We start from the raw sequence: 27,771 nt of genomic DNA, 5'->3' as shown, positions 1-27,771 counted from the left end.
TTCTCTCTGGAGCTGACAGTATTATCTAAGACAGCACCGAGGTCATTCCCACAGCAGGGGTGTGAAACAGAAGCCCGGGGCCCAGAATACCCCGACAAAGATCCAGCCTGCTGGTGGCTTTGGAAAACGTAAAGGAGGACATCAAATTTGGTGATAGCAGAATCTTTTCTGTAAAGACTGAAAGTGGGCTGTTTGTGGCCCGTGATGTGAAATAAGCTCTACAGTCTGTATTTTTGGCCATCAGTATAAACATCTGGGCACGCTTTTTGATTTCAACACTCAGGGTGAGTCGTCACGATTTACTCGCGTCCTTCCTCAACATGTAGGTGACTCTGTCATCTGTGAGTGTCAGAACCAATTACAAAGTAACTTGTTACTGTAATCACATTTTTTAGTAACATAAAGTTAGTAATTACATTAAAGTCCTGCTGAAGTCAGCTGATTTCAGTTTGTGTGGGAGGAGGACAATGGTGGCGTGGTAACTTTCAAGAAGTGAAGCCATAGACCTGACTTTTATTTTTATTGCAGAAAAGAACAAGCGTGATGGCACGTGGAAACAGGCTAACACACCGCTAGCCAAAAAGTCAGAGTGATGATGAAGTATGCAGACCCAAGTCCAGCAGCCAGAGCCTGGACAAAGGCAGTCAGGCTGCAGCCTGGTTCTACCTGTTTCTACAGTAGGATCACCGTGACGACCGCTTTGAAGTCTTCTCATCTTTGCTTTGTTTGTATGTAACAACTAACTTAAAGATTGTGTGTGTGTGTCCTCATTAGGATAGAGATCAGTGTGTGGGACTGTACTCTCAGGTTTATATTGTTTAGAACTATAATTATCAAATAATGAGTTTTGGGTCATTTTACTGAGTAATGAGTAATGTAATGAATATTATAGCAAATTACTTTCTCGGAGCAGTAATTAAGTAATCCACTGTATTACTTCTAAGAAAAATAATGAGTAATATGTTACCTTTAGGCAGCACGGTGGCACGGTGGTTAGCACTGTTGCCGCACAGCAAGAAGGTCCTGAGTTCAATTCCACCATCAGGCCGGGGTCTTTCTGTGTGGAGTTTGCATGTTCTCCCCGTGTTTGCGTGGGTTCTCTCCGGGTACTCCGGCTTCCTCCCACCGTCCAAAGACATGCATCTTGTGGGGATAGGTTAATTGGATAATCCAAATTACCACTAGGTGTGAATGTGAGTGTGAATGGTTGTCTGTCCCTGTGTGTTGGCCCTGCGACAGACTGGCGACCTGTCCAGGGTGTACCCCGCCTCTTGGCCTATGACAGCTGGGATAGGCTCCAGCGCCCCCCGCGACCCTGAAAAGGATAAGCGGAAGCGAATGGATGGATGGATGTTACCTTTCTTGAGTGTGTGTGTGTTGTAATGATGTGTGCGAGAGAGAGAGCCTGAATGAATGAGCTTGTAATAGAAAGCGCCTTGGCTGCTCAGAGCAGAAGAGTGCAGTAAAAGAAGTCGTAGAGTTTGCAGAACCGACACAAAGACTGTGAATGTCTTTGCCACACACTCAGTGACCCTGTCAGGATCATATGTACTCATGCAGAGTCAATCCCAGGCGTGGCTATTTTTTATTATTGTTTGGAAGACTTTAGTGTTTCTATAATCTTTTGTCACATTTCCTGGTAGTACTATATAAAACGTGTTACTCTTGTCTTTCTCTGTGTTTGTTTGTTAACATTTCTTTGTAGCATTCTCGTATTTCTTTATAATATTTGTAGTGTTTTGTAGTCTTATAGTATTTTGTGCATATTTTGCATTTCTTCACCATTATGGCTTTCTTTGTGGACATTTGGCCTTTTCTAATGTCAGCCCCATTTTTTGTTTTTTTATTTTATTTTTTATAGTCTTTCTTTATATTTTTTCTGTATAGTTTAATCATATTTCTTTACAGTATTTTAAATGGTAAATGGCCTGTATCTGTATAGCGCTTTGCTTAGTCCCTAAGGACCCCAAAGCACCATCCACACACAGGTGATGGCAGCTACGTTGTAGCCACAGCCACCCTGGGGCGCACTGACAGAGGCGAGGCTGCCGGACACTGGCGCCACCGGGCCCTCTGACCACCACCAGTAGGCAACGGGTGAAGCGTCTCGCCCAAGGACACAACGACCGAGACTGTCCGAGCCGGGGCTCAAACCGGCAACCTTCCGATTACAAGACGAACCGCTAGCTCTTCAGCCACGATCGCCCCAGCACATATTTAACATATATTTTTCGTCTTTTAGCTTTTTGTTGTTTATTAGCATGTTTTCTTCTAGGATTTGTTTTCAGTGTTTTAGCATGTCTTGTAGATTATTACTATTTTAAATAGAATAGAACAGAATAATCCTTTAACTGTCCCACAAGGGGAAATTTGGTTGTAACAGCAGCAAGAAAAACACATATACAAACAAACAAACAGCACACAGGACACAGAACAGAAACATACACAATTTTTTTTTTACATATATAGCATTTTTGAATCTCCTAGTCATTTAGTATTTTGGTCATCTTTTATCTTTTTTTTTACATTTCTTTAGAGTATTTTAATTATTTAAGTATTTTCTGTACATTTGTAATCTTTTGGCATTTTACAGTAGTATTAATATTTCTTGTGCTTTGGTTCTTTTTTAACATTACTTTGTGGTACTTTATTGATTTTTGTAGTCTTTAACTATTTTCTGTAGTTTTCAAATACATCTGTACTATTTCAGCATGTGTTGTGTATAAACGTGTCTTTTTACTCTTCTAGCGTATTGTTTTAGCAGCTCTTTGTAGTGTTAGCATATCGGTTCCCTCTGAACTTCTGGAAACTTTGTTTGGTGCACAAATCAAACAGAAACAGCAGATCTGATTATCAAGAAGCTTTATTGTTGTTATCAGAGTGAGTATAATCATCATCGTCATCATCATCATCATCAGTCCTGTTGCTATGGGCCTGTGTGCTGGACTGCAGGAGGCTGTTAGCATGCAGCAGAGCCGAGCAGACAGACAGGTAGTCAGACAGACGGGGCAGAGAGGTAGACAGGTGGACAGGTAGTGAGGTAGGGGAACACACAGGTAGACGGACGAGAGGACAGACAGACAGACGGGTGGGGGGACAGGTAGCTATTGTGTTATTTACATACAGGTAGGCAGATGCATTAGAAAGCTTATTGGCTGTCTTCCAGAGGCTCCACCCCTCGCTCATCTGTGTCAGCCAATGCCCTGTGAGGAGGGGCGGGCTCCGCAGGCTGGGGGGAAGGGTGTGAGGAGGATGAGGAGGAAGAGGAGGAGGAGGATAGGGAGAGGGGGAGGTCTGGCGGTTGTTCAGTCTGTAGCCTCCCGTCCCCCTCCGCCTCACCTCCCATCATTCCCTCCTCCACTTGCCCCCCGCTGGCCCCTCCTCCTCCACGGGACCCAGCAAACTGCAGGTGAGGCAGGAGGGTGGCTGGGGCCTCTTTCTCCCTCTCCCCTGCTGCCTCCCTCTCGCGCCGCTCAGCATACAGCGGGGCCTCCAGGCCGAGGTAGGATGCGCTGAGCTGCCGCAGGTCCAGCTCAAAGGGGCTTCCACTGGACTGTGCCACCGACTCTGCCCCCTGACTCCCACCTCCTCCACCTGCTCCTCCTTTCTTACCCTTACGGGGGTGGGAGGTTGCAGAGGTGGGGAGGCCCTCGGGGAGGAGAGACTGGATCTTTGGGAGCCAACGTTTGCGGACTCTGCGGGCGTTGGTGCACATGTCGGCTGCAATGACGTTCATCTCGCTCTCCTTAAAGTTAGGAGCAAAGTTCTGACAGTACACTGAGGAGGAGGGAGGGGGGGGGGGGGAGAATCTCAATACTTTTTAAAATACAATAAAAGGCAGAAATCATGACTCACAGTGTGTGTGTGTGTGTGAGTGTCCATGTGTTCCTGTCTAGCTATCTTTGTGAGGACCGAAATCTGCATTCTACTATACTTGTGAGAACCAACAGTCAGAGAACACAAACATCGAGGACACACACCGGTCCTCCCAAATTTAAAGGCATTTTTGAAGCTCAAACTGTGGTTTTAGTGTCAGGGTTACAATTAGGTTATGTTTAGGTTTAGGGTAAGAGTTAGGGTTAGGCATTCATTTTTAATGGTTAGGGTAAGGGGCTAGGGAAACCATTATGTCAATGAAGGTCCTCACTAAGATAGCTGAACCGGCGCGTCTGTGTGTGTCTTACGTTTGACAGTGTTTAACACTCGGTTGTCCAGGGGCTTCCGGCTCGGATCATTGGTGGAGGAGCGGATCCCTGTCCCGCAGCTATTGGCCAGCGTGTTTCTATGGAAACCATAACAACCCAATCAGCACCTATACCAGCTGTAGGTTCCCCTCCCCCTCCCACTCCGAGACGTGTGACTGAGCTGTTATGTAAAGCAGCTGCTGCCGACTGTCAGAAGCTTCTGGAAGATCTCATACAGCCCCGGGCCACATGGTGTCTGATGATGTCACAGCGTCTGGGTCGATAAGCGTTTTAGAGGCACATAAATATGACTGATTGATAAACGTGAGTTTCTGACCATCAGGTTTCACATCGACACACATCAGGACAAATCCAGACATTCATCCACGCGTGACACACGGGTCATCCATCAGTTCACATGGTCATTAACGACGTCGGCGTAAAAACGCCTTTCAAAGGCATTTGTATGTCAATGAAACATCAGCAGGTGCGCTCTAACATTACTGTGGGCCTCAGGGCTCATGGGGGGGAAGTTCTTAAACATCGAACATAATTACAGGTGACTCCCAAAGGTTTGTCAGGACGTCAAATGTCCCACCAGGGGGGAGAACACTAGATCATATTTACTCCAACATCAAGCATGCATATAGAGCCATGCCCCTCCCCCACATCGGCCAGTCGGACCACCTCTCTCTCCTGCTCTCCCCAGCCTACGCCCCCCCCCCCCCCCCCAGACACAGTGCCAGGCCCTGGACTGGACCATATGTCTGTGAAGGTTCTCAGTCATCCAGGTCATCGTAGTCAAAGGAGCTTGCAAAGAAAAGCGTCTGGACTTCTTTAAGTTGCTTGAAGACGTTTCACCTCTCATCCGAGAAGCTTCTTCAGTTCTAAGGTCAAATGGTGGAGAGTCCCAGATATAAACCTAGTGGGAGTTTCCCCCCACAGAGGGACAAAAGGACCCCCTGATGATCCTCTAATTGCCTGAGCCAAGGTGTGAAACTGGGCGTGGGTCCCAATCAGCCAGAGTTTCGGGTGTGTTCATTGTGAAACCTGGCCCCACCTTATCATGCGAATTCCTGAGGTCAGATGGCCCAGGATGTGAGTGGGCGTTAAGGCGTCTGGGAAGGATCTCAAAACTGGATTATACAATCCAAAAACCCTGGATGACCAGCGAGGTCCGATCACTCCTCAAAAACTGTGACGCCGCCTTCAGGTCAGGTGACAGAGCTCTGTACATGGCTGCTCGAGCTGACCTGAAAAGGGGAATCAAAAAAGCTAAGACAGACCATAAAGGAAGCTGCAAGTCCCAGCTGTCCAGCACCAACACACGGGAGGTGTGGCACAAGACATCATCAACCACAGAGGATGTGAAAGCAGAAAACCTGAGTGAGCAGCCGGCAGAGGAAGTAAACAGCTTCTTCACCCGCTTTGAAACACCACAACAGCAGCGCTCATCTGCCTCAGCCCTGCTCCCATCCTCATCCTCACCTTCCTGCACCGCTCCACTCACTGTAACGGAGCACGATGTCAGACGTGTGCTCCTAGCAGTGAACCCCAGGAAGGCGATCGGTCCAGGCGGAGTACCTGGGAAGGTGCTAAGAGCGTGTGGCCACCAGCTCACCCTCATCTTCACCAGACTCTTCAACCTCTCACTGGATCAAGCAGCCATCCCATCCTGTCTAAAATCAGCCACAATCATCCCAGTGCCGAAGAAGTCTCCCATCACCAGCCTGAACGATTACCGCCCTGTGGCCCTCATGCTGGTGATCATGTAATGCTTTGAGAGACTAGTCCTTCAGCACATCCAGGACTACCTCCCCCCAGAATCTGACCCCCACCAGTTTGCATACTGCACGAACAGATCCACAGAAGACGCCATCGCCATCGCCCTCCATGCTGTGCTGAGTCACCTGGAACAGCGGCAGAGCTACATCCGACTGCTCTTTGTGGACTACAGCTCAGCCTTCATCCAGCCTTCATCCTCATCATCAAACTGGTCACTCTTGGCCTCCCTCCCCCCACATGTGCCTGGATAAAGGACTTTCTCACAAACCGGCCCCAGACTGTGAGGCTCCACCCCCATCTCTCCTCCACTCGCACACTGAGCACCGGCTCCCCACAGGGCTGTGTGCTGAGCCCCCTCCTGTATTCTCTCTACACCCACGACTGCAGTTCGACCCACAACAACAATCTCATCATCAAGTTTGCTGATGACACCACGGACTCATCTCAAAGGGAGACGAGGCAGCCTACAGAGAGGAAGTCCTGAAGCTGGCAGCATGGTGTTCAGAAAACAACCTGACACTGAACATGATTTTATTTTATATGCTGGAATATGCACAACATAGGTTTAAATTAGGGGTGGGCAATAGAAACGATATACGATAGAAACGATATAAATTTGGCCAACGATAGAGATTTTGACTATACCGCTCTATCGCGATAGCGCATGTTGGTGATGTCATCAAGCTGCGCCTGTTTTGGTCGAAAGCATTGCAGCGGCTAAAACCATTATCATCTGCAAATTATGCCGACAGTCACAGCAAAGAGATGAAGCACTTTTGAAATATGGGGAAAGCCAAAAACTGCGCTTCCTCCACTTCTGTAACATTGATTCATTAATGCTGAATTCTCTGCAGCTGTTCTATTCCCATGTTGTTGCAGTATCTTAATAACTAACCTCGTATTGTGGATGAATAATCTCAGTTGTTCTCCTGACTGAAGTTTGGCCCGTGTACAGCATCCTGCTATGCGATTGCATTTGTCCCTGACCACCAGAATCCCTCACGTTAACTTTTATCGAGTGGAAAAAAGTTCACCCTCCAGCTTCACTGTGCTAATGTTATGCTAACATAGCTGTGTCGCTAGCAATCACGTAGCACATCATTATATACCAGGTAGTCCAACTTCAGTAACCCTACAAACGCCACTGCTGTTTAGTTTTCTGTCTTCATTTATGTTGGAAGTGGTAGCAGAGCTGTACGTTTGAATTAGTTTCAAAAATCTCAGTCAGAACATGGTATGAAATGTTTAGGTGGAAACTAGCGAGCTAACTTCCTGCTAACTTCTAACTCCGTTAAATTTAATAAATTCTGTTTTCATGGATGTTAAAATTAATTGTTACACCTGGTAAAGCAGCAACGCTGATGATTTAATTAAAGATGAAAGAATTCAGACAGTTTTTAACTCTCAGTGTTCGTTTGACTTTGGGACCTGAAGCTGACGGAGTTTTGGACCCAGATTACTCCGTGAAGCTCCTCACTACGGCAGCGTAATGCTCTGACATCCATCAAGCAGTGCGGCTTACCAAAGCTGTACTAAAACATTTTTAACAGATTTCTGCCCAAATCGGTTAGAGGTCAGTAAGCACAACCAGAATTCATACATAAGGCACACTCTCTATTTTTAAGAAAATTAAAGGATTTTAAGTCCTTATAGTGTGGAAAATGCGTTATACAGAAGAAAAGAATATATCGTGATATATATCGTTACTGCATGTGCTTCAAGTTATATCGCGATCAGAGATGGGCAGTAACGCGTTACTGTAATCTGATTACTTTTTTCAAGTAACGAGTAAAGTAAGGGATTACTATCGCAAAAGCGGTAATTAGATTACCGTTACTTTCCCGTAGGAACGCTGCGTTACTGCGTTACTAAAGCCGTGATTTTTTGCGAGAATGTCTCATGACAGTGACGTAAGCGAGTGCGACGTTCGTGACAACAGCTGTGTGCAGATCAACAATGGATCACATATCGAGTGCAGAGAGAGTATGAGCGTGCAGCGTTTAAAGCGTGGAAGTACTGACCTTACTTTGAGTTTGATTCCATAAAAAGTGACAAAAACATTAGTGTCCGCTGTGCGTGGGAAGAAAACTTCTTTTTACAGCGAAAAACCCCTAAACTTCCAACAAGCACCGAGTAGCTACGACGTAATGGGAAACTCACAGAGAAACTCGCGGATTCTTCCACTGACCGCGGCACACCTGCACCAGGGTAAACCTCCGCCTGCCCCACTCCTGCTTTACAGGTGAAAATAGAGCAACAGGACCGCTGAGTCTTTGACTTTATTTATTTTCTGCTGTGTTTTACTTGCATCTATTTGAAAGACTGAGTGTAAACACAAAAAATATTTTATTTTATGAGCTGGAATGTGCAGAAAATAGGTTTAAATGTTAAATTTCTTCCAGTCAGAGAATGTTGCAGATAATTAAATTTTTGCTTGATGCATAAAGTTAAAAGATTAAAACTAATAAAACAAGTTTTAAAAAGAGACTTTTCCATTTGATTACATTTTGTATGATGGATTATGTAGAAAAAGTAGAATTGGGCTGAAAGATCTATCGCTTTATCACCTCTTCAGGTTGTAAATCGTGTTTTTAAAAAGTAACTAAGTAATTAATTACTTTTGAAAATAAGTAATCAGTAAAGTAATGGGATTACTTTTTGGGGGAAGTAATCAGTAATTAGTTACTGATTACTTTTTTCAAGTAACTTGACCAACACTGATCGCGATATGAATTTTAGGCCATATCGCCCAGCCCAAGTTTAAATGTTAAACACATTTCTTCCAGTCAGAGACTGTTGCATAGAATTTGATTTTTGCTTGATGCATAAAGTAAAACATCAGGAAATCCCTGCGTAGCATCAGCTCATCAATGATTTCATAAACACTTCTGTCCATCTGTGCTGAGGAAACACCAGCAACTCATGAAACTCAAAGTAATCTCATGTTTGTAGCAATACTTTTAAAACTTTCATCAGATATGTAAGGTACCTAAAAACAGAAAAAATAAATGTTTGATTCTTTAAACTTTAACAGGAAAATCAAATACCTGGATTCAACAAACTTACCTTTAGTTCCTAATCCTGGTTTAGTTAAACCAGCCACACGGCACCACAACCTTTATGTTTTCTGTAAACTAAGCTGCTGCATCCATGTGACTCACCCAGGTAAGAGCTCACCTGTCAAAGAAGGTTGCTAGCAGCCTCCTGAGCAGCACCTTATGTTTGACTCCAGCACACAGGTGACAGTTCATCAGCTGACCTCGGGTCATGAACACACCTGAACCTGAACACACAAACACAGAGGGGAGCGTGTGTCACATGACGCTGGGTTACAGGTGTCTGAGATACAGTTGGACAGGTGTTCTGTTGTCCTACCTGCCACCAGCTCCACCTTCTCTCCTGGGTCTCCCTCGGTGTAGAGTGACGGGTGGCACCGATACCCAATCTGACTGATCAGACTGGCGGGAAGTGCCATGTTGTCCCGACCAACCAGCACGCAGGGCCGACGCTCATTAGCCAATGGGAGGGGGAGCATCTCCATCTTCTCTTGGACTGAACCAATGAGAAACAGGGAGGGGAGCGAGTGTCAGGAATCCCAGGAAGTAAAATGACCAAAACTCACCTGTTTGAGTTAATATGTGACATCAGTGGGGCCTGTATGAGCTGAAGGTTAACAAGTCCTGTTGGGGAGTCAATGAAGTGACATTAAAAACATAGAAAACGAGCAAAAAGGCAGAGAACCCACAGGATGACGTTTACATCGTCACCATGGTAATCGTCCTGTTAGGACAAAAGGACCCAAAACCTTAACCCCCTCTAACGTCTTACTTCATAGTGTAATCTTCACATATTCACACACACATCATCCTTACAGTGTCAGTGACTGTGTGATGGCTGAAATCAGTCCACACACTCACCTCATTAGTCTGGTTTGCAGGTAAACATGTATTTCAGTCATATTATTCATTCATTTCTAAACTTAAACCTAACAGTGATATTATAAAGTGCACATATTAGCACTGTGTGGGGTTTCTAAATATATTCTTTTATGTTAATTATGTTTTTGTTTCTTTGAGTTACCTGGTTTGGGGAGGTGTTTCCTGTCTGGGTAAACGGTGTGACCAGCGGGACCACCCATGTGCTTGTCAGCAACACGACTGTTTTAGGTTTAATGCTGTTTTGTGTCTAGTTAGTATTGGTGTTTGTTCTGTTTCCCCTGTTGTGTGTAAACGGTTTGGCCAAACCCCGTAAAGGTTACCCTGCTGTGTGTTTGTGTTTAGGTCAGTTTGTGAGTTAAGTTGTGTCTCCTTTGTTTGGGTAGTTACGTTTCTGTACGTCGCTTTTTGAGTAGAGTTATATTTAGCTGACCTCTTTTACGGGCCCATTAATTCTATTTTGAACTTTGTCTTTTTAAATTTTTTAGAGGATAAAATAAGAAAAATCCCACTTTGGAGACATTTCTCCTGTGTCCTGTGTGTCTTCGCTGCTCGGCCCCTCACTCACTTTGTCTTTAAGGATTTGCTAGCTTAGCTTAGCTTGTAGCTGACTCGCTAGCATGGCCTCTTCACCCGTTCCTCCTGCACTTTGTTCAGTTACCGGTACTCCTCAGCCTCCTTTAGCCATAATGATACTTGTAATAAATGCAGCCTGTCTGGAGCTCTGGAGGCCAGGATCACTGAATTGGAGACTCCGGCATCCTTGAAACACCCGTAGCTAGCCAGGCCCCTGTAGCCGGTGCAGAAGGTAGCGTAGGCCCTGCTAACTCAAGACAACAACTTATTTAGCATGTGTCATTTCTCCTCAGCATGGCTGGCTCAAATGCTTTTGTAGGGGGGGTTCTCTCTAATCACTTTGAAATGGTCAGTGACCAAAAATGAACTACAGACGTGCTTGAATCAGTTCAGGGCAGCAAACATATCCTTGGAAACAGGAGAACTGGGTAACCGGAGCCCCTGTTTACAGGATGCTATTTGAATAAAAAAGAAAATGTTTTGCATATCTTTCAAAGGAAGTGGCCGTGTGACTTCTGTTATCAATTACTGCCTTTTTGTTTTACATGAGGTATTAAACTGAACTCCAACGTTTTACTGCATCCATCCATTCTCTTCCTCTTATTTCTCTCAGGGTGGCGCAGGGCTGGAGCCTATCCCAGTCTGTCACCAACTGCTTGCTCATAGGGGGTCATATGATTGTTGGGGTTTCTCTGCATTATTATAGGCTGCTTACCTTACAATATAAAGCACCGTGAGGAGCTGTTCTTGTTATTTTGTGATGTATAATTGATATTGATTTGGGTGGTGGATAAATACTCACTGTAGGGGTTTCCGGGGTGTCCGTAGATGTGCTGATAGAGTCCGGGGTGTACAGCGTTGCTGTAGTAATCTTCCTCCAGCTCTTCCTCGGTGGGTGGGTGGGATGGGGGAGAGTCTGTGGGGAGACTGGATCCTCCTGGACTGGAGCGACCCCCGCCTGCCAGCAGGTAGGACTGCAGACCCGGAACCAGCCCTCCACCTGCACTCAGGTAACACAAAGCCGTGCTCCTGGAGGACTGGAGCTCTGCTGCAATGTCCACTCTGAGGAGAGAACCAGCAGGAGAAGAATGACATCACAAACCTTCATCAAGGTCCAAGCACTGGTCCCGGGTACACAGCTGAGGGTGGGATCCATTTATCTGGGATTCAAATCTCAGGGATCAGTCACAGGTACAAAGGTATATTTAATCCAGGTCGCCTCATACACAATATCAAACTTCATACGTAGAGTTAGTCAGGCAAAAACCTGACAATATAAAAGATGGATCTATCCACTTTGTGACCCTGCACCCTCATTGGTCATCGGCTCATCATTCACAAAGTAGACCCTCCCCCCTGTCATCTCCTGAATGAAGTGGGTGTGTTTGTGCCACACTGTCTCCCCCATTGCTTCCATTACAGTGAAGTGTTGGATCCACAGCTCAGTTCAGCAGCGCAGGAAGTCGTCCCATCCGAGGTGAGAGAGGCCTGGAGAGCACGTGTGGGAATTCTCCCTGAAGATTTCCTGCAGTCATCCATGCAGACGTTAAATAAGCGTGTGATACGAGATAAATACATCATGTATGACACACACATAAAGCATCATTTGTTCTTTCCGTCTGGTTACTGAACAGGTGGGCGGTCCTCCACCCTCTGCGTCTGGACTGGGCAGACATCTCTGACTCGGTTTGGAATAATCTTTCCAACACTGAGAAAACATTTCTGAGCCATTTCCTCACCTGGTCTCCTCTCCTCCTGTTCCTGCTGCTCCTCCGGCCTCCTCTGCAGGAGGCGTGTCAGCTCGCTCCTGTTTGATCCTGCTGACGGCGAGCAGCAGCTCCTCGGGGCTCAACGCCGGCTGGTCTGGACTCACTTCCTGCAGCTGGGGGGCGCCGTGCTGCTGCTGCTGCTGGGCCGTCTGAGTGTCAAAGCCCCCGAGCTCGTCTGCTGAGGTTGTCTGTAAACACAAACGTTTAAATACAGTTACAAAGAGAAGAAAAACACATAAACAGTCTCCTGTGGCAGCTGCAGTTCTCCTGATGTCCACTAGATGCTGCTGTCTCCCACTAACCTCTGTTTAGACCCACCTGTGAGTCACAGCAGAGCGGTGAGGAGGCAGAGGAAGCCTTCATCATCATCAGCTCCATACCGCGCTCCACAATGTTCTGGATCTGCAGGTACCCGGCGGTGTACATGAGCACCAGCTGCTCGCTGGCTGCCATGCTGAGGCGCCCCGTGTAGCAGAAGGACAGAATCTGCTGGAAACACATCGGCGTCACTGAGGACGGGAGCTCGAACACCGCCTGGGAGGAGGAGTCAGAGGAAGAGGAGGAGTCGGCCGCAGAGCTGAACAGGTCTCTGAAGTAGAGCGAGGAGGCAGCGAGGACAGCCCGGTGCGCCTTGAAGGCCTGACCCTGCACCAGGATGGAGACGTCGCAGTAGTGACCCAGCAGCCGCTGCTCGTTCAGGCTGCCCAACACGCTGCTGCCGAAGTCGGGGATCTCCACCTGTAGCAGCCCCTCCGACATGGTGGTGGCCGTCGGCTCGCTGAGGTCGCAACGGGAAGTGGACGGCGGTTTGATGACGGTCCTGATGAGCCAGAGCTGGGCTGACGGATGCAGACAGCGGGGCGTTTAGGTGTCGGGGATGCTGCAGAAAGTTCCTCCAAAAAGTCTGAGGTCCATAATGCTGGTGCAGAACAAACAGTGAGGTCAAAGGTCAGCAAGGAGGCGGGGGGTTCAGGTTGAGAAGGAGGTGGTCAATCATTAAGATGCAGATCAGCTCGGTCCAGAGAAACAGCTGAAATGTAGAAAGGGAGACAAAAGGAGGAGAGGTCAAACCCTCACGGCGTCTCACGTGCCCACAGAACAAACCGAGGACACGTTTAACCCACGCCTGCTCGCCAACAGGGCAACAGGAAAACCTCCAACCTGCTGCAGACAGCCGAACGTCTCCTGCGGCGCGCCTCTAGAGTCCAACAAACAAAAACACTGAGCGCGCTCAAACACAGGGCGTCAGAAACATCAGGTGCACCCATTCAAACCTGAGATAACTTTATTTAAACCCATTAAAGGATCGAACAGCCGTTTCATCGAGTCTGTTTAAAAAACACGTTGGAGATAAATATTCCTTTCAGTTTTGTTTTCATTGTAAGTCTGAGTGCAGAGAGAAAAAGTCGAACTGACCACAGGTTCTAGTCCAAGTTCATGAAGCTTTATTATCGCTCAGGTAAGATTTAGACCCAAAACGAGTGGTCAGACTTTTAAATAATGTTTGCAGAGAGGAGCCGAGGTGTCTGCTCGAAGAGTCTTTGACTTCAGTGTAAAGAACTTATCTTTTTATTTTGTATAGTAAATGTCAAAGTGTTCAATATTCAAATTAAATATGGCTAAAAATTGAGCTCTTCACCTTTACTAAGAAGGCGGAGCTTCAGTTTAGAGAAATTTGAGGATTTTGATTGGATGTTGCCGGTATCATCACTGACCACTCTGCTCCGTCACCCAGATGTGGTCACCTCTGGATTGAAAAAACAACATGGCGGTGGCTCAAATGCTGACGCTGAAGCTTGAAAATACAGTTTTTGTATTATGATGTCACTGTGGCGTCATCAGGTGATCAGAGAGTGACAAACGCCAAAGTGACATCATCTCAGAAAGCCACGCTATGGTTGGTTTCTGGGGAATTCAGTGTTTTTAGTTATGACTGATGATTCTTTGTCTCGCGACCTTTTCAATGAAGCTGCATTTAGTTTCTGTTGAGTGGTTGGATCTCTAGGTCACGCTCAAAGCTGTTTGTCTGTGACGTGGAGGTGTGGGTAAATAAACAGGTGACGTGCAGACAGAGGTGTTTGCTGAGAGTCATGTGATCAGGAGGCAGCGTTCAGTCTGACGCATCAGTGTCTAACACACTGAGCTAAAGTCTCACAAACATGGAGGCTTTGTAAGGAAATGCATTCACGGGTGAGTCATCGAGCCGGGTCGGCCTGACGGACGAGGGGCATCGCGACCGCTTCGGCTGGCGTCTGTGGAAAGACAGTGAGTGTCTCACAAGAGGGTTCGGTCAGAAATATTTGAGGTGAGGCACCTCGGCACGCCGGGAGGAGGAGCCACAGCGCAAATGGTGTGCTGAGCGCGTCTCCATCACAGGGCCGTTGTTTCTGAACCAAACGATTCAGAGAGGATGACGTATCATTACTGACAAACGTGATCAGGTCATGTCAGTGGCAGCTGTGAAGCCACGGAGGGTTTTATTTTTCCTGTTTTGCCTTTAGTTTGGAAATTCTGGTTGTTTTAAAATCAGTCACTGTAGTGAACAGTGTAGCGATTTAAGGGTTTACCTTCAGTCAGCTTTGAGCACGAATCAGAAACGCTGCATTTACAGTAAAGTGATGCCAACGTGTGGGCAAAGCTACGGCAGGTGGGCTGAGAGAAGGGACGCGCTGTTTGAAAAGTTGCATCTTTGTTCAAACTTTATATGACTTTGCATCTACAAACGAGACGTCCTTTGGGATTACTTCCAAAATCACACTTCTGCTATTCTGAATGAATCTGAACTAATGAAACAGCTTTGCAGTTCAAGCATTTGTTACTCCCTGTTTTCTTCTCTTTTCTTGTTTGTTGCCTGAACTTGTCTCATATCTCTTCATTAGTTGGAAAACATTTAATTTGGAAATAAATTCAACAACAAAGCCATTAGACGAACGAGTCGGTGAAAAGGAAATCCTTGCTTCTCTGCTCTGATGGCCATGTATGAGCTGCCAGAGGTTGTATTTATTAACCATGAAGTACACTGGTCCCTCGCTATAACGCGGTTCGCCTTTTGCGGCCTCGCTGTTTACCAGATTTTTTTTGTGCAACTTTGCTTTTTATTTTTTATTTTGTTTTGTTTTTCTTACAGCGCATTGTGTTCTGCATCCTGATTGGCTGCAGACCACTGTCAATCTCCTCCATGCTGTGTCTCCTGTACAGTACAGCACGCGTTCAGCTTGTCAAATTTACATAAATCTTCGATCACTAGCAGTGTGACTCTGAATTGCTGTGCTGTATGTTTGTAAGTTTTCTCCCCAGCAAACACAACAATGTCGATGAAACATTTTGCACCGTCAGAGGCTCCTGTGGTAGCACCCAAAGGCAGAGGAAGATGCTAACCGTCGCACAGAAAGTTGGACTTCTGCTTAATGCTAAAGGAAGTTAGAAGTTACCGTATTTTTCGGACTATAAGGCACATTAAGCGAAACAAAACAGTCAAACTTTACTCAACTCATTCTTCTTGCTTCCTCTACTTCCGTACCATTGATCCATTGATGTTGAATTCTCTGACAGCTGCTCTACTCCCGTGTTCTGGACCTGAAAACAGGGTTTGATCTTCGGTTTCATTCTATAATACTCAACTTATTTTTCTACAAAGGTCTGAACTTTGTGTTTAAACAAGAGAGAAATGTGTGAAAGTGTGTAGTGAGGGGTTTTACAGCCTTAAAACATCTATAATCATTGTAAAACATAAAGCTGCTACTTCACCTATTGCGGGTTATTTTTAGAACGTAACTCCTGCAATAAACGAGGGACCGCTGTGACTCAAGCTGTCAGTAAGAAACTATATTTACATGGAAAGTGTTTCATTCAAACTGCAGCTGACTTTCAGCTGAAGGTGTTTTGTTCTGGTGTTCCACAGGGATCAGTACCAGATCCACTGTTGTTACATAAAGAATGGATGGTGTGTGTATATGCAGATGACACCCTGTATGAAACCTTTAAAATTGTACCGATTTTAACAAAAAGATGGGAACATTTGTTTAGTGCATGAATGAAATGTGCACAATCAGATGTGTTCAGCATCAGTTTCCTCACGTGTTTCCTTTGGTGTAATGTTTTAGGCTAAATGGTAAAAACACTCATTCGCTTCTGCCACTAACCAGACTTTGGTCAAGTCAGAGATCATTTAACGAACTTATTAATTTAAAGTTTGTTCTAAATTGTTTTTGTTTCTCAGCTTTCCAAAAACGTTGGGAATACAGAGAAACAATGTAACTTGTTACTCTGAAGTGTAGCTTTGAGACGTCACCTTGAGCCGACTGTTATTATGAACTGGCTCTATATCAACTGAATTGAAGATCCTGAATAGGGATGGGTATCGAAACCCGGTTCTTGTTGAGAACCGGTTCCCACTGTTTCAATTCCTTGGAAGTGTTTGCCATTTTTGCAAACGATTCCCTTATCGATTCCAGTCGCCCCGAATGACGTCACCACGTTGCGGAGCGTCATTTACCTGGCAGGAAACACGGCGCCTAAGCGGCTCAAACGCTCAAAAGTTTGGTTACACTTTACGAGAACCGATGACAACAGGGCAACTTGCAATACTTGCAAAGTAGATACTTCATTTAAGGGAGGAAACACTACGAATATGCAAAAGCATTTGCTCACAAAACACGCGATGACCTTAAATGAATGTCGTGTTTTTAATTCCGCTCGACTCGTGAATCTCAACCCAGCAGCAGCGGTAACGTTTGCACGTCCTCTCCCGTTAATGCGGCAGGTAAATAATCAACTAACAGTGCATATTATGTTAGCGCGATCTGCCTTATTACAAACCTGCCATTACTGTGCATTTAGTGACCATGATGAGAGAGACAGAGTCTGGCTCAGATGCTGGCAGTTCTCGCTGCAGTCTAGCGGCAGCGTCTCCTTTCAGGCAGGATAGACGAATGTCACCGAGCAGTGACTCAGTTTGTGGTCAAAGGTTTGCACCCATTTGCCACAGCAGATGATTTTCAGTAAGTGAATGTGTTTAATTGTAGGCAGGACATTACTGGATATTCTTGTGTAATTGCTACAGAATAATTTATGGTATACTTTGTTATTGCTACAGAAGAATATTTATTTTATTATTTTACATTTACAATGTTTTCCCCGGGGACCCTGTGACACCCCATTGAAGAGCCGTAGGCTGGATCTCTTAAGATCTCACTGCTGGGTTTGTAAGGCCATGTTACTCCTAAATTTCTACCTTGTTCAAAGAGAAGATATAAAACAAAGCTCTAAGCTAATCGACCTTAGTGTTCTCCTTTTTTCAAAAGAATCGATAAAGAATCGAATCGTTAAACAGAATCGAAAATGGAATCGGAATCGTGAAAATCTCATCAATACCCATCCCTAATCCTGAAGCAGTGTTTGTCCTTTAGTGAGAGAAAAGCTGATGTTCTTTATGTTCCAGTTCAAAGTGTCTGCTGTCCTCCAGGCTAAACATGATGAAATGTAAAAGCATATGTGTTGTGTCTAATATCATCTCCACAGAAAGTTCCACGCTGCTGCAGAGATGTAAAGCTGAATGCGTGTCAGTGCTGGGACAGCCTCACAGTGACACCTTGTGTTTCGGAGGGTTTTATTTTCATGTGATAACACGATGACGTTTGCGTTCTTAAAGACAAGAAAGCTAAAGTCTGTGTCCAATGAGGGGCTTTCAAAGCTTCTCCTGCATGATTTTGCCTGAAAGACTAAACTCAGGGAGCAGAACTCTGTGTGCAGTTTTGACATAATCATCCATGAACTCACTATAAATAAATAATGGCCAGAGACATGGACCCAGACCCAGACCTGTGGTCCAGTATAGTCCAACATACTCAGCTAAAGTCCAGCAAACTCCACTACAGTTCAAACAGCCCAGCATAGTCTGCTCAAGTCCAACAGAGCCCTCTGCAGTGCTACAGTCCAGCAGATCCTTGTACAGCCCACTATGGTCCACTATAGTCATGTAGAATCCAGCACAGTCCACTGTAGTCCAGAACCGGTCCCTATGGTGCATGAGAGTCAACTACAGTCCAACCAAGTCCTTTACAGACCACTTCAGTTCAGTATAGTCTGCTAAAGTCCAGAAGAGTCCTCTGCAATCCATCGTCAAGGAAGTTCTCCTGTAGTCTATCAGAATCCCACACAGTCTGTTATAGTCCACTACATTTTAGGACAGTCTACCAAAGTCCAACAGAGTCCCCTACCGTCCAACCAAGTCCACCGCACCCCACTACAACCCAGCAGGGTCCAGTACAGTCCACTAATGTCCACTACAGTCATCTACAATCCAGCAGACTCCTCTATACTCTGCTAAAGTCAACCAAGTCCTCTGCAGACCACTACAGTTCAGAATATTGTGCTGAAGTCCAGCCAGGCACTCTACGGCTCACTACAACCCTGCAGGGTCCTCTATAGTCCTCTACAGTTCAGGACAGTCACCTGCAGTCCAGCAGAATCGTCCCCAGTGGACAGGAGCTCAGGACAGTCTGTTACCACCCAGCCGAGTCCTGCACAGTCCACTGTAGTCCGGCAGAGTTCGGGACAGTCTGCTACAGCTGATTCCAGGTGAGTGGTTCTCAGAGTTGAGCTCAGTGTTTTTGTTGTTTACAGAGCAGCAGACAGACAGACAGCTCAGAGTGAGGAACAGAGTTTGACAGCGCGACAGACAGACAGGTTAAACAGACAGTTTCAGAGTGCCGGGACAGACAGACAGCAGAGAGACAGCCAGTGGAGGACGGATGTCAGACAGTGAGACACCTCCTTACCTCCTCTCTGCTCCTCTTCCTCCTCTGCTTCTCCTCCATGCAGCAGGCAGGACGGCTGGCTGGGAGAGGTTTTCTTCTTCTCCTGCGCTCAGTCAACGCATCGTCTGGTGTGTCACAGGAGGGGGGGAGGGAGGAGGGGGAGGCAGAGACACAGCAGACAGCCGAGGAGGAGGAGGAGTCATCTGAGGACAGCGAGGGAGCTAATGCGGCTAACTGCCCTGCAGAGGACGAGAGAGAGAGGGGCGGGCGAGCATGCATTACATAGAACACACTGCAAGGTTGAACATTACTCATGAAAACTCGCTAAAAACACACATGTAGGCTGTCACACACACTGTCACACACACATCACTGCACATGTGTGTGTGTGTGTCAGTGTGTGTGTGCGTGTGTGTGTGTGTGTGGCATGACTTGGCCAAATGCACAGCGCTGCATTGCAGTGCTGAGGCTGAGTTGGCATGCCGAGTACATAGCGTGCATACTGCGACTGTGTGCCAGGCTGACACACACACGTTTATATCGCTGTCTCTGTGAGGACATCTGCTGTATGTACAGCCACCCACAGCCCCTGATCCTGACCCCCAAACAAAGTTTGAACAATCACACAGCCCTTTAAAGGAGCGTGACACACAGAGGCCAAAGGGTCCTCGCTCTGATGGTGAAACAGCCGTGCTTGGTCCTCAAAGCAATAGTCACACCAGCACACACAAACACAAAGCAGCAGTTTTGCAGCCTCAGCTTCCATCAACACTTACAGTTTCTAACACGAGAGAGAGACAGCTACTGTAGAGAGACAGACAGGGCTGGTGTCTGTGTTTAATGGGTGGGTGGATGCTGAATGTGTGAGGGAGGGGGAGGAGGAAGAGGAGGGGGTGCTAAGGCTAAATAAGGATTCGTACAGTAGCTCTGTGTGTGTGCGTGTGTTTGTTCATGTCTTTCTGTGTTTATGTAGACATATCGTGGTTGAAATCTGCCCTGCTGAGGACTTTCCTGCACTGTGAGGACATTGTTTGGTCCTCAGCCCTACAAAGGGTCACCTTCAGACCTCTGTGGTCTCCAGCATTGGTCGAGGGTCTCATCTTTGTGCTGCAGTTCTTAGAAAAACTCCAACTGCTTGTTCTCAGTGTCTCCAGCTCTGTAACAGCTCTGCTCACAAGCAGCATGTCTTTAAAACCTCACTGTGTCCCGACACCAATGTGTCACTAGTAGGGCTGGGCCATATTATACTGTTCACGGTATTACCGGTGCAATGTTAGGCATCAATAAAAAAATGAAATATCGCGATAGAATATGGGTAAAATGCACATGCGCACGTGGCCGAAAAAGCATGGTGGTAACGGAGAATGAGAAGGGGGAAAGCGGATCGTTGAGTGAAACAGATGAACCAGAATTGGTTTGTAAAAATGCTGCAACTTCAGCGATGTGGAACTGGTTTGGTGTTTGTCCGTCAGATACACGACAAAGTACATTTTTTTGTACAAAATGCAAACGGGCCGTCGTTATTGCCGTATTTGTCGGACTAAGGTGCTCGTAAATCTGGGAGTAATCTGGGTCCTAAACTCCGTCCTCTTCAGGTCCCAAAGCCAAACGAACACTGCAGCATCACTGAGAGTTAAAAACTGTCTAAATTCTTTTATCTTTAATAAAACGATCAGCGTTGCTGCTTTACCAGGTGTAACAGTTAAGTTTAACATCCAGGCATCCATGAAAACAGAATTTATTACATTTAACGGCGTTAGAAGTTAGCAGGAAGCTAGCGGAAGTTAGCTCACTAGTTTCGCTAGTTACCTAAACATGATATAGCATGTTCTGACTGAGAGATTTCTGAAAAAATTAAAACGTACAGCTCTGCTATCACTTCCAACATAAATGAAGACAGGAAACTAAACAGCAGTGACGTTTGTAGGGTTACTGAAGTTGGGCTAGCTGGTATATCATGTGCGTGGTGGCTAGCTACACAGCTATGTTAGCATAACATTAGCACAGTGAAGCTGAAGGATGAACGCTAACTTTTTTCCACTCAATAAAAGTTAACGTGAGGGTTCCTGATGGTTAGAGACAAATGCAATCACATGGCAGGATGCTGTAAACGGACCAAACTTCAGTCAGGAGAACAACTGAGATAATCCATCCAAAATAAGAGGTTAGTCATTGCAGTTTTTGCCCGTTGCTTGAACACATTTTGCAAAACTTCGCTCATTGTGCCAAAACTCTAAACACAAGTAAACATGACACAACACTGGGAAATATAAATATAAATATCTCTAAGCTTCCATTATCATCGAAAATTCTGGAAAAAGCAGTTGCAGATCAACTTACCACTTTTTTAGAAAAACATGAAATTTATGACAAATTTCAGTCAGGTTTCCGTAAAAGTCACTCAACAGAAACCGCATTACTTAAAGTCTCTAGTGACATTATGATGTCAGCTGACTCCGGAGCATCCTCAGTCATGGTTTTGTTGGACTTGACATCTGCCTTTGACACCATTGACCATACCATCCTGATTAACAGGCTCCGGGACAGTCCGGTCTGGCTTTGAAGTGGTTTCAGTCATACCTCTCCAACAGATCTTTTAGTGTTTTTGCGAATCGGTTTATGTCACATTCTAAAGATCTGACATTTGGGGTACCGCAGGGTTCAGTTCTGGGTCCTATTCTTTTTCTTTTGTACATGTTACCTCTTGGACTTATAATTAGGCAGTTCCCTGAGGTGTCTTATCACTTCTATGCTGATGATATTCAGCTCTATTGCTCTTTTAAGCCGATGGAAGTCCATAAACTGTCCTCTTTAATTAAATGTTTAGCTTCCATTGAACAGTGGCTTGGTGACAACTACTTACAGTTGAACTCTGAGAAGTCAGAAACATGATCACAAACTGATCAATATTGTAGGTATATTGAGTGTTTGTTTTAGTTTTGTGATTTTGAATGGTTTAATAAAACCGATATTTTATTGGGTAATATTTTAATTTGTTGTTGTTTGTGTTTTTCAGCTGTGCTGTCTCTGCTGTCCTTTTTTTCGTTCTTTTGATTGATTTGTAATTTTGTTTTGGTTAGTTCGTCCAGCCGTTAAGGCGGTTACTGATTGGAAGTGAGTTGTGTAAGGGCGGACTAACCTCCCTTTTTGTTATTTGTTTATTTGTTTGTGCCACTTCCCTTTATATCCCAGATTGCAGGTCATGCATAGCGCTGATTCCCAGCTGTACTGAAACCCGAGGTGTTTGCAGTGCGTGCCACGATTGCAGTGTCGCTAAACGGCGTGTGACGGTTTGCAGTGTTGTGTTATTTTTTGCACCGTTTGTGTGGTAAGTGTCATGTGCAGCTTGGATATCAGCAGGATGTGTTGTAAGTCCTGTCTGGAAATAACTGGGAATTTGAATGTTTAATTAATGTAATAAATAAATTATCAATTTATTTCCTTGTCCCTTTTACTCCTACCTTGTCCTCGGTTACACTCAGGATATTTCAGCCCATTTCCACTGGAAATGCCTTTTGGTTCAACTTTCAGCAAGGAATTTGCATTTGCACAGTTAAATTTTTATGTAGCTTTAATGCACATAAAAAACAGCTGCTTGTTTAAGTGAAAATAAATGCATGGGGGTTTTTTTTGCGCTAGTAAAGTTGTGGAGTTGTATTTTGTCTCGCATCAATTAAATCGTCAGTTATATTGTCATCGCAAATTTTCAAATATATATCGTGATAAATATTTTTGGCCATATCGCCCTGCTCTAGTCAGTAGCACGAGCTGAGGATCGGGACTTTTTCAGAGCAGGCTAATGACTGACCTCGAGCTGTGGATGGACCATCTCAGCTGAAGTTTGCTCTGTGTTCAGCGTCGTCTTCCTGTCATGTGATGGTGTTGTCTTCGCCTTCCAAGACCTTTAAGAAGAACTTTGCTGAGAACAGTGTAACCCTTGTCCTCCAAAGAGCTGTGAATGTTTTAGTCTGATCACAGATCTGTAGCCACCAGGCAGCACATCGTTATCTGTCAGCTAGACAGATAACAGATCACATGCTTTTATGTGATGTCGGCCCACCCTTTGCAGCTGTAACCTATTCGGCTGTTTTGGGAAGTCTTTCCACAGGTTTAGGAGTGTTTATGGGAACTTCTGATCAGGAACATATTTGTGAGGTCACACTGATGTTGGACGAACAGTCCTGCCCCACAGTCTCTGATTTACCCCAAAGGTGTTCTGTGGGGCTGAGGTCAGGACTCTGTGCAGGCCGGTCAAGTTTTTCCACACCAAACTGGCTCATCCATGTCTTTATGGACCTGCTTTGTGCACTGGTGTGCAGCTGAGTTAGAACAGGAAGCTCCATCCCCAAACTGGCCACACAAAGTTGGGAATATGAAACTGTCCAAAATGTCTTGAGCATGAAGAGTTCCCCCCTAACTGGAGCCCTCACACCATAACCCCCCCTCCACCAAACTTTACACTTGGGACAGTGCAGTCAGACAAGTGCCATTGTCCTGGCAACAGCCAAACCCAAACTCCAGAAGGAGAAGTGTGATTCGTCACTCCAGAGAACACATCCTTTGTTACCAGCAGCCGGTTTGGACCGTCAGCTGGTCATCTACTGTTCTCATCACAAAGGGTCTCACTGTCAGTGGCTTCTATCTCCTCCTTTGGCCAGCTGACTCCTCAGGACTTGCCTGACCCTCTGCAGGTACTTGGTGGTTGCAGCTTTCCCAGCAGCCTCATCATAGTTCCCATTTGCCTGTGGGATTCCCAGGTACTTGTAGCTGTCCTCTATGTCTGCAATGTTGCCTCCTGGTAGTTCGATCCCCTACGTTCTGACTACCTTCCCTCTCTTTGTTATCATCCGACTACATTTCTCCAGTCCAAATGACATTCCGATGTCATTGCTGTATAGCCTGGTAGTGTGGATCAGTAAGTCAGCTTGATGTCATCCACGTACAGGAGGTGGCAGACACCTGTTCCACTCCTTAGTTGGGATCCATAGCCAGTCTTGTCAATTATCTCACTGAGGGGGTTCAGGCCTATGCAGAACAGCAGTGGGGACAGAGCATCTCCTTGGTAGATCCCGCACTTGATGGTGACTTGCGCTATGGGCTTGGAGTTGGCCTCTAGTGTTGTACGCCACATCCCCATTGAGTTCCTGATGAAGGCTCTCAGGGTCCTGTTGATCTTGTACAATTCTAGGCATTCCAGTATCCAGCTGTGGGGCATTGAGTCATAGGCCTTCTTGTAATCAATCCAGGCAGTGCACAGGTTGGTCAGTCTGGTCTTGCAGTCTCGGCTGACTGCTGCTAGTACTTCCCAGTTTAGTTTCATGTTATTTTGTATCGCTGTTATCTCTTGTCATCTTTTGTCAGCAATAAAGCTGTATTTTGAGTTCAGTCCTGTTTCCCCGTGAGTTTGCGTTTGGATCCTATTTCCTGCCTGCCACACAGCCAGTCCATGACATGACAGGAGCTTCCAGGTGGTGCTGAGGCAGGTTATTGGTCGGTAGTTGGAGGGGACCGGTCCCTTCTGGGGGTCCTTGAGGATCAGGACTGTCCGGCCTTCGGTTAGCCATTCTGGGTGTCTCTCATCAACCAGCAGCTGGTTCATTTGTGCTGCCAGACTCTCGTGGTGTGCAATCAGCTTCTTCAGCCAGTAGGCGTGAACCATGTCGGGGCCTGGTGCTGTCCAGCTCTTCATATTGGAGAGTCTTTCTTGGATGTCTGCCACTGTGATGGTTACTGGACCCTGTTCAGGGAGGTTGCTGTGATCTGCCCTCAGATCCACTAGCCACTGAGCATTGTTATTGTTCCGTCTGTAATGATAAGCAGCTGTTGCTGTGAGTTAACATAGTTTCATGCCATACCACAAGGTGGCACTATCTGTAAAGAACACGGGCATGAGCGCTAAGAGGTGAGGGGTGGTTGTTGTTTTTCCGGCTAACCAAGCATGGTTAATAAAGTATGTCGCAGATCACAAAAGGACTCTTTCTTCATAAATAAGGAGACAAACAAAACAGCGTCCTTCTCCCATATGCTCTTCCAGTACTGCTCAGCCTTGGTGGTGCTGTTCTCATATTGTTCCCTTGCCACTGAGAGTACACCTTGGCTGGTTCTGTGGAGAGCAGCTGGTTCATTGTCCTGCCTTTGATCTCTCTGGTGTACCTCTTCAAGCGGCTGGCCAAGGCTGTGAGTCGCTGCTTGGCAGTGTCCAAGGCCTCGGGTATGGACACCTTCATCGCACCTTTCTGCAGATCTGCAGTCGGCTAACCTCCCTCTGTGCTACCTTGATCTTGGCCTCTAGTCTCCTTCTCCATGGTGGGTACTGCTCCTTGTAGCTGTTCATTTTGTAGCCCAGCATCTCACTGATGACTGCTGGCAGGTGTAGTTCAGCTGGTGTTGCAGCATTGGTTTCTACTTCATAGCAGGCTTGAGCCTTTGTGGTTCCCGGGTTATTCCTGAATATCCTAACCACTTTCCTCTGATCTGAGGGGGACAGTTTGGATGTTTTTCCCAGACTTCGGGAAAGGGTAACAGATCTGAATAACTTGAACTTGTGTACAATTGTTTAAGCTGATCTTGAATCTGCAGATATTTAGAAACCGTCATTGACTTCTTTGGACTTTCACTTTGATCAATCCAATAAGTGCATTTCAACAAATCCATTTTATGCTGCAGTCAGTCATTAGGAGAGACAGCGCATCATGTTCAAAGACATTTTTGAACCTTCAGAATTACTTATTAAAATTTAACTTGTTAAAGGTGGCTGTAAATTTTAGTCTGTGTGTATATTTAACACTGTGTGGAATAGAGAACAATCAAAAACACTCAGATTAGTTTATGTTTATCGGGTCAGGAGTTTGAATTAATTTGCCAGCTTTTCCAATTTAAACGTTATACAGGCTGGGCCATTTATATGGATACACCGTAATAACATGGGAATGGTTGGTGATATTAAAGTCCTGTTTGTGTATATGTGAGGGGGCAAACTCCTCAAGATGGGCGGTGACCATGGTGGCCATTTAGAAGTCGGCCGTCTTGGATACAACTTTTGTTTTTTCAATAGGAAGAGGGCCATGTGACACATCAGACTTATTGGTAATGTCACAATAAAAACAATGGTGTGCTTGGTTTCAATATAACTTTATTCCTTCATGAGTTATTTACAAGTTTCTCTTTGTTCACAGCCATTGACATGTCGAAGAGGTTAACACGTGAGGAGCGAAATCGTGTTGATATCTGGTGAACGCAGTAACCGGGTCATTGGAGCAGATTTCAATGCAAGACACCCTACGAGACCACCCATCTCCCATGCTACAGTTAGCAAACTGCTTGCTAAGTTTGGTGAAACTGGTTCAGTGTTGGATTTGCCAAAATGTGGACGCAAGAAAACTGTCACTGATGAAGAAACATCAGTGGCTGTCCTCGCTTCATTCAGCAAGAGCCCACAGCGTAGCACTCGCCGCATGTCACTGGAGAGTGGCATTAGTCGAACATCCCTTCGGTGGATATTAGCTACTCACAAATGGCACCCTTACAAACTCCAGCTACTGCAGCATCTCAACGAGGATGACCCAGATCGGCCACAGAATTTGCAGAATGGGCAAAACAAAAACTGGAACAGGACCCTCAGTTCACGCAGAAGATTTTGTTCAGTGATGAGGCAAACTTTTATGTGAATGGTGAAGTTAACAAACAAAACCAGCGCTATTGGTCTGACACTGACCCACAGTGGATGGATCCCTCCAAGACTGTTGGAACAACAAAAGTGATGGTTTGGTGTGGTATATGGGGCACAACGATAGTGGGTCCATTCTTCATCAATGGAAACCTCAAGGCTGCTGGATATTTGAAATTGCTACAGGATGATGTGTTTCCCTCTTTATGCACTGAAGCTGGCACGTTCCCTCAGTTTTTCCAGCAAGATGGTGCACCACCACATTATGGGTGCAGGTCCAAGCATTCCTAGATGAACAGTTTCCTGGGAAGTGGATTGGTCGTCGTGGGCCAGTTGAATGGCCCCCAAGGTCTCGCGATCTGACCCCCTTAGACTTTTATCTTTGGGGTCATCTGAAGGCAATTGTCTATGATGTGAAGATACGAGATGTGCAGCACCTGAAACTACGGATACTGGATGCCTGTGCTGGCATTTCTCCTGTGGTGTTGCTATCAGTGTGTGAAGAGTGGGAGAAGAGGGTTGCATTGACAATCCAACACAATGGGCAGCACATTGAACACATTTTATAAGTGGTCAGAAACTTGTAAATAACTCATGAAAGAACAAAGTTACGTCGAAACCAAGCACAGCATTGTTTTTCTTGTGACATTACCAATAAGTTTGATGTGTCACATGGCCCTCTTCCTATTGAAAAAAAACAAAAGTTGCATCCCTGGCCCATCCTGTAGTTCTTTTTTCCCTGTAAAATTTGAACACATCAAAAATGAATTGCTTATTATGCTTATTGAAGGACTTCATAAAGTCACGACTCCCTGACAAACGGAAACAACGGTTTAATACATTTCTGGGTAAAAACGACCCTCTGCAGGTTTCAGCAGTTTGATTTTATTTGAAGAAAATAATCTGGAACATAAAGACAAACATTTATACAACCGGTAAACACGGCTTTCACATGTGCTTCGTCATTTTGGTTGTTTAGTAGAAAACCAACTCACTCTGGGCCTTTGGGGTTCGAATTCTTTACAGGAAATAAACTAAAGTGATAAACATGGTTCATATCTGAATCACTTCACAAAAAGAAACTTCAAAACTACAATC

At 45.6% G+C, this 27,771-nt stretch overlaps 2 protein-coding genes across 5 annotated transcripts in view; both read right to left on the bottom strand.

The window, feature by feature from the left end:
* Positions 1-686: 686 nt before the first annotated feature.
* On the bottom strand, positions 687-19,256 carry LOC147318243 (nucleus accumbens-associated protein 2-like). Of its 4 annotated transcripts, XR_015124296.1 has the most exons (9): positions 19,029-19,256; positions 12,568-13,279; positions 12,220-12,437; positions 11,283-11,542; positions 9,345-9,521; positions 9,147-9,252; positions 4,185-4,282; positions 1,358-3,777; positions 690-967 (listed from the first exon to the last, which is right to left on the bottom strand). XR_015124296.1 is itself a non-coding variant. In XM_086257887.1 (8 exons), exons 2-8 carry the CDS (start codon positions 13,006-13,008, stop codon positions 3,149-3,151), a joined length of 1,929 nt encoding a protein of 642 aa, XP_086114013.1. In that variant the 5' UTR covers positions 13,009-13,279; positions 19,029-19,256; the 3' UTR covers positions 687-3,148. The 4 variants fall into 4 exon arrangements, 3 of the variants coding, with proteins under 3 accessions (XP_086114013.1, XP_086114014.1, XP_086114016.1); XM_086257887.1 differs by having other exon boundaries at positions 687-3,777; XM_086257888.1 differs by lacking the exon at positions 19,029-19,256 and adding an exon at positions 18,703-18,918 and having other exon boundaries at positions 687-3,777.
* Positions 19,257-27,539: 8,283 nt separating this feature from the next.
* The window catches only part of qsox2 (quiescin Q6 sulfhydryl oxidase 2), a 13,462-nt gene continuing 13,230 nt past the window's right edge, over positions 27,540-27,771 (bottom strand). Inside the window, exon 12 of the mRNA XM_086257881.1 lies at positions 27,540-27,771. This exon is cut by the window's right edge and continues 1,223 nt beyond it. The gene's annotated coding sequence lies outside the window, so the exon portion shown is untranslated.

This window comes from Aulonocara sp. 'chitande type north' Nkhata Bay, linkage group LG12, assembly GCF_057382095.1.
Source record: "Aulonocara sp. 'chitande type north' Nkhata Bay isolate Kocher_YH1m ecotype deep benthic linkage group LG12, A_spYH_male_GT1.1, whole genome shotgun sequence".
NCBI lineage: Eukaryota > Metazoa > Chordata > Actinopteri > Cichliformes > Cichlidae > Aulonocara > Aulonocara sp. 'chitande type north' Nkhata Bay.
This window is presented reverse-complemented; position numbering and strand designations above follow the sequence as displayed.

Bases quoted from the DNA above. Each gene is read 5' to 3' on its own strand.
- LOC147318243 (XM_086257887.1), bottom strand. From the start codon at position 13,008: ATGTCGGAGGGGCTGCTACAGGTGGAGATCCCCGACTTCGGCAGCAGC. The intron at 12,438-12,567 runs GTGGGTCTAAAC...TTGTGTTTACAG, and splicing joins CGCTCTGCTGTGACTCACAG to ACAACCTCAGCAGACGAGCT. The intron at 3,778-4,184 runs GTAAGACACACA...CCTCCTCCTCAG, and splicing joins AGTGTTAAACACTGTCAAAC to TGTACTGTCAGAACTTTGCT.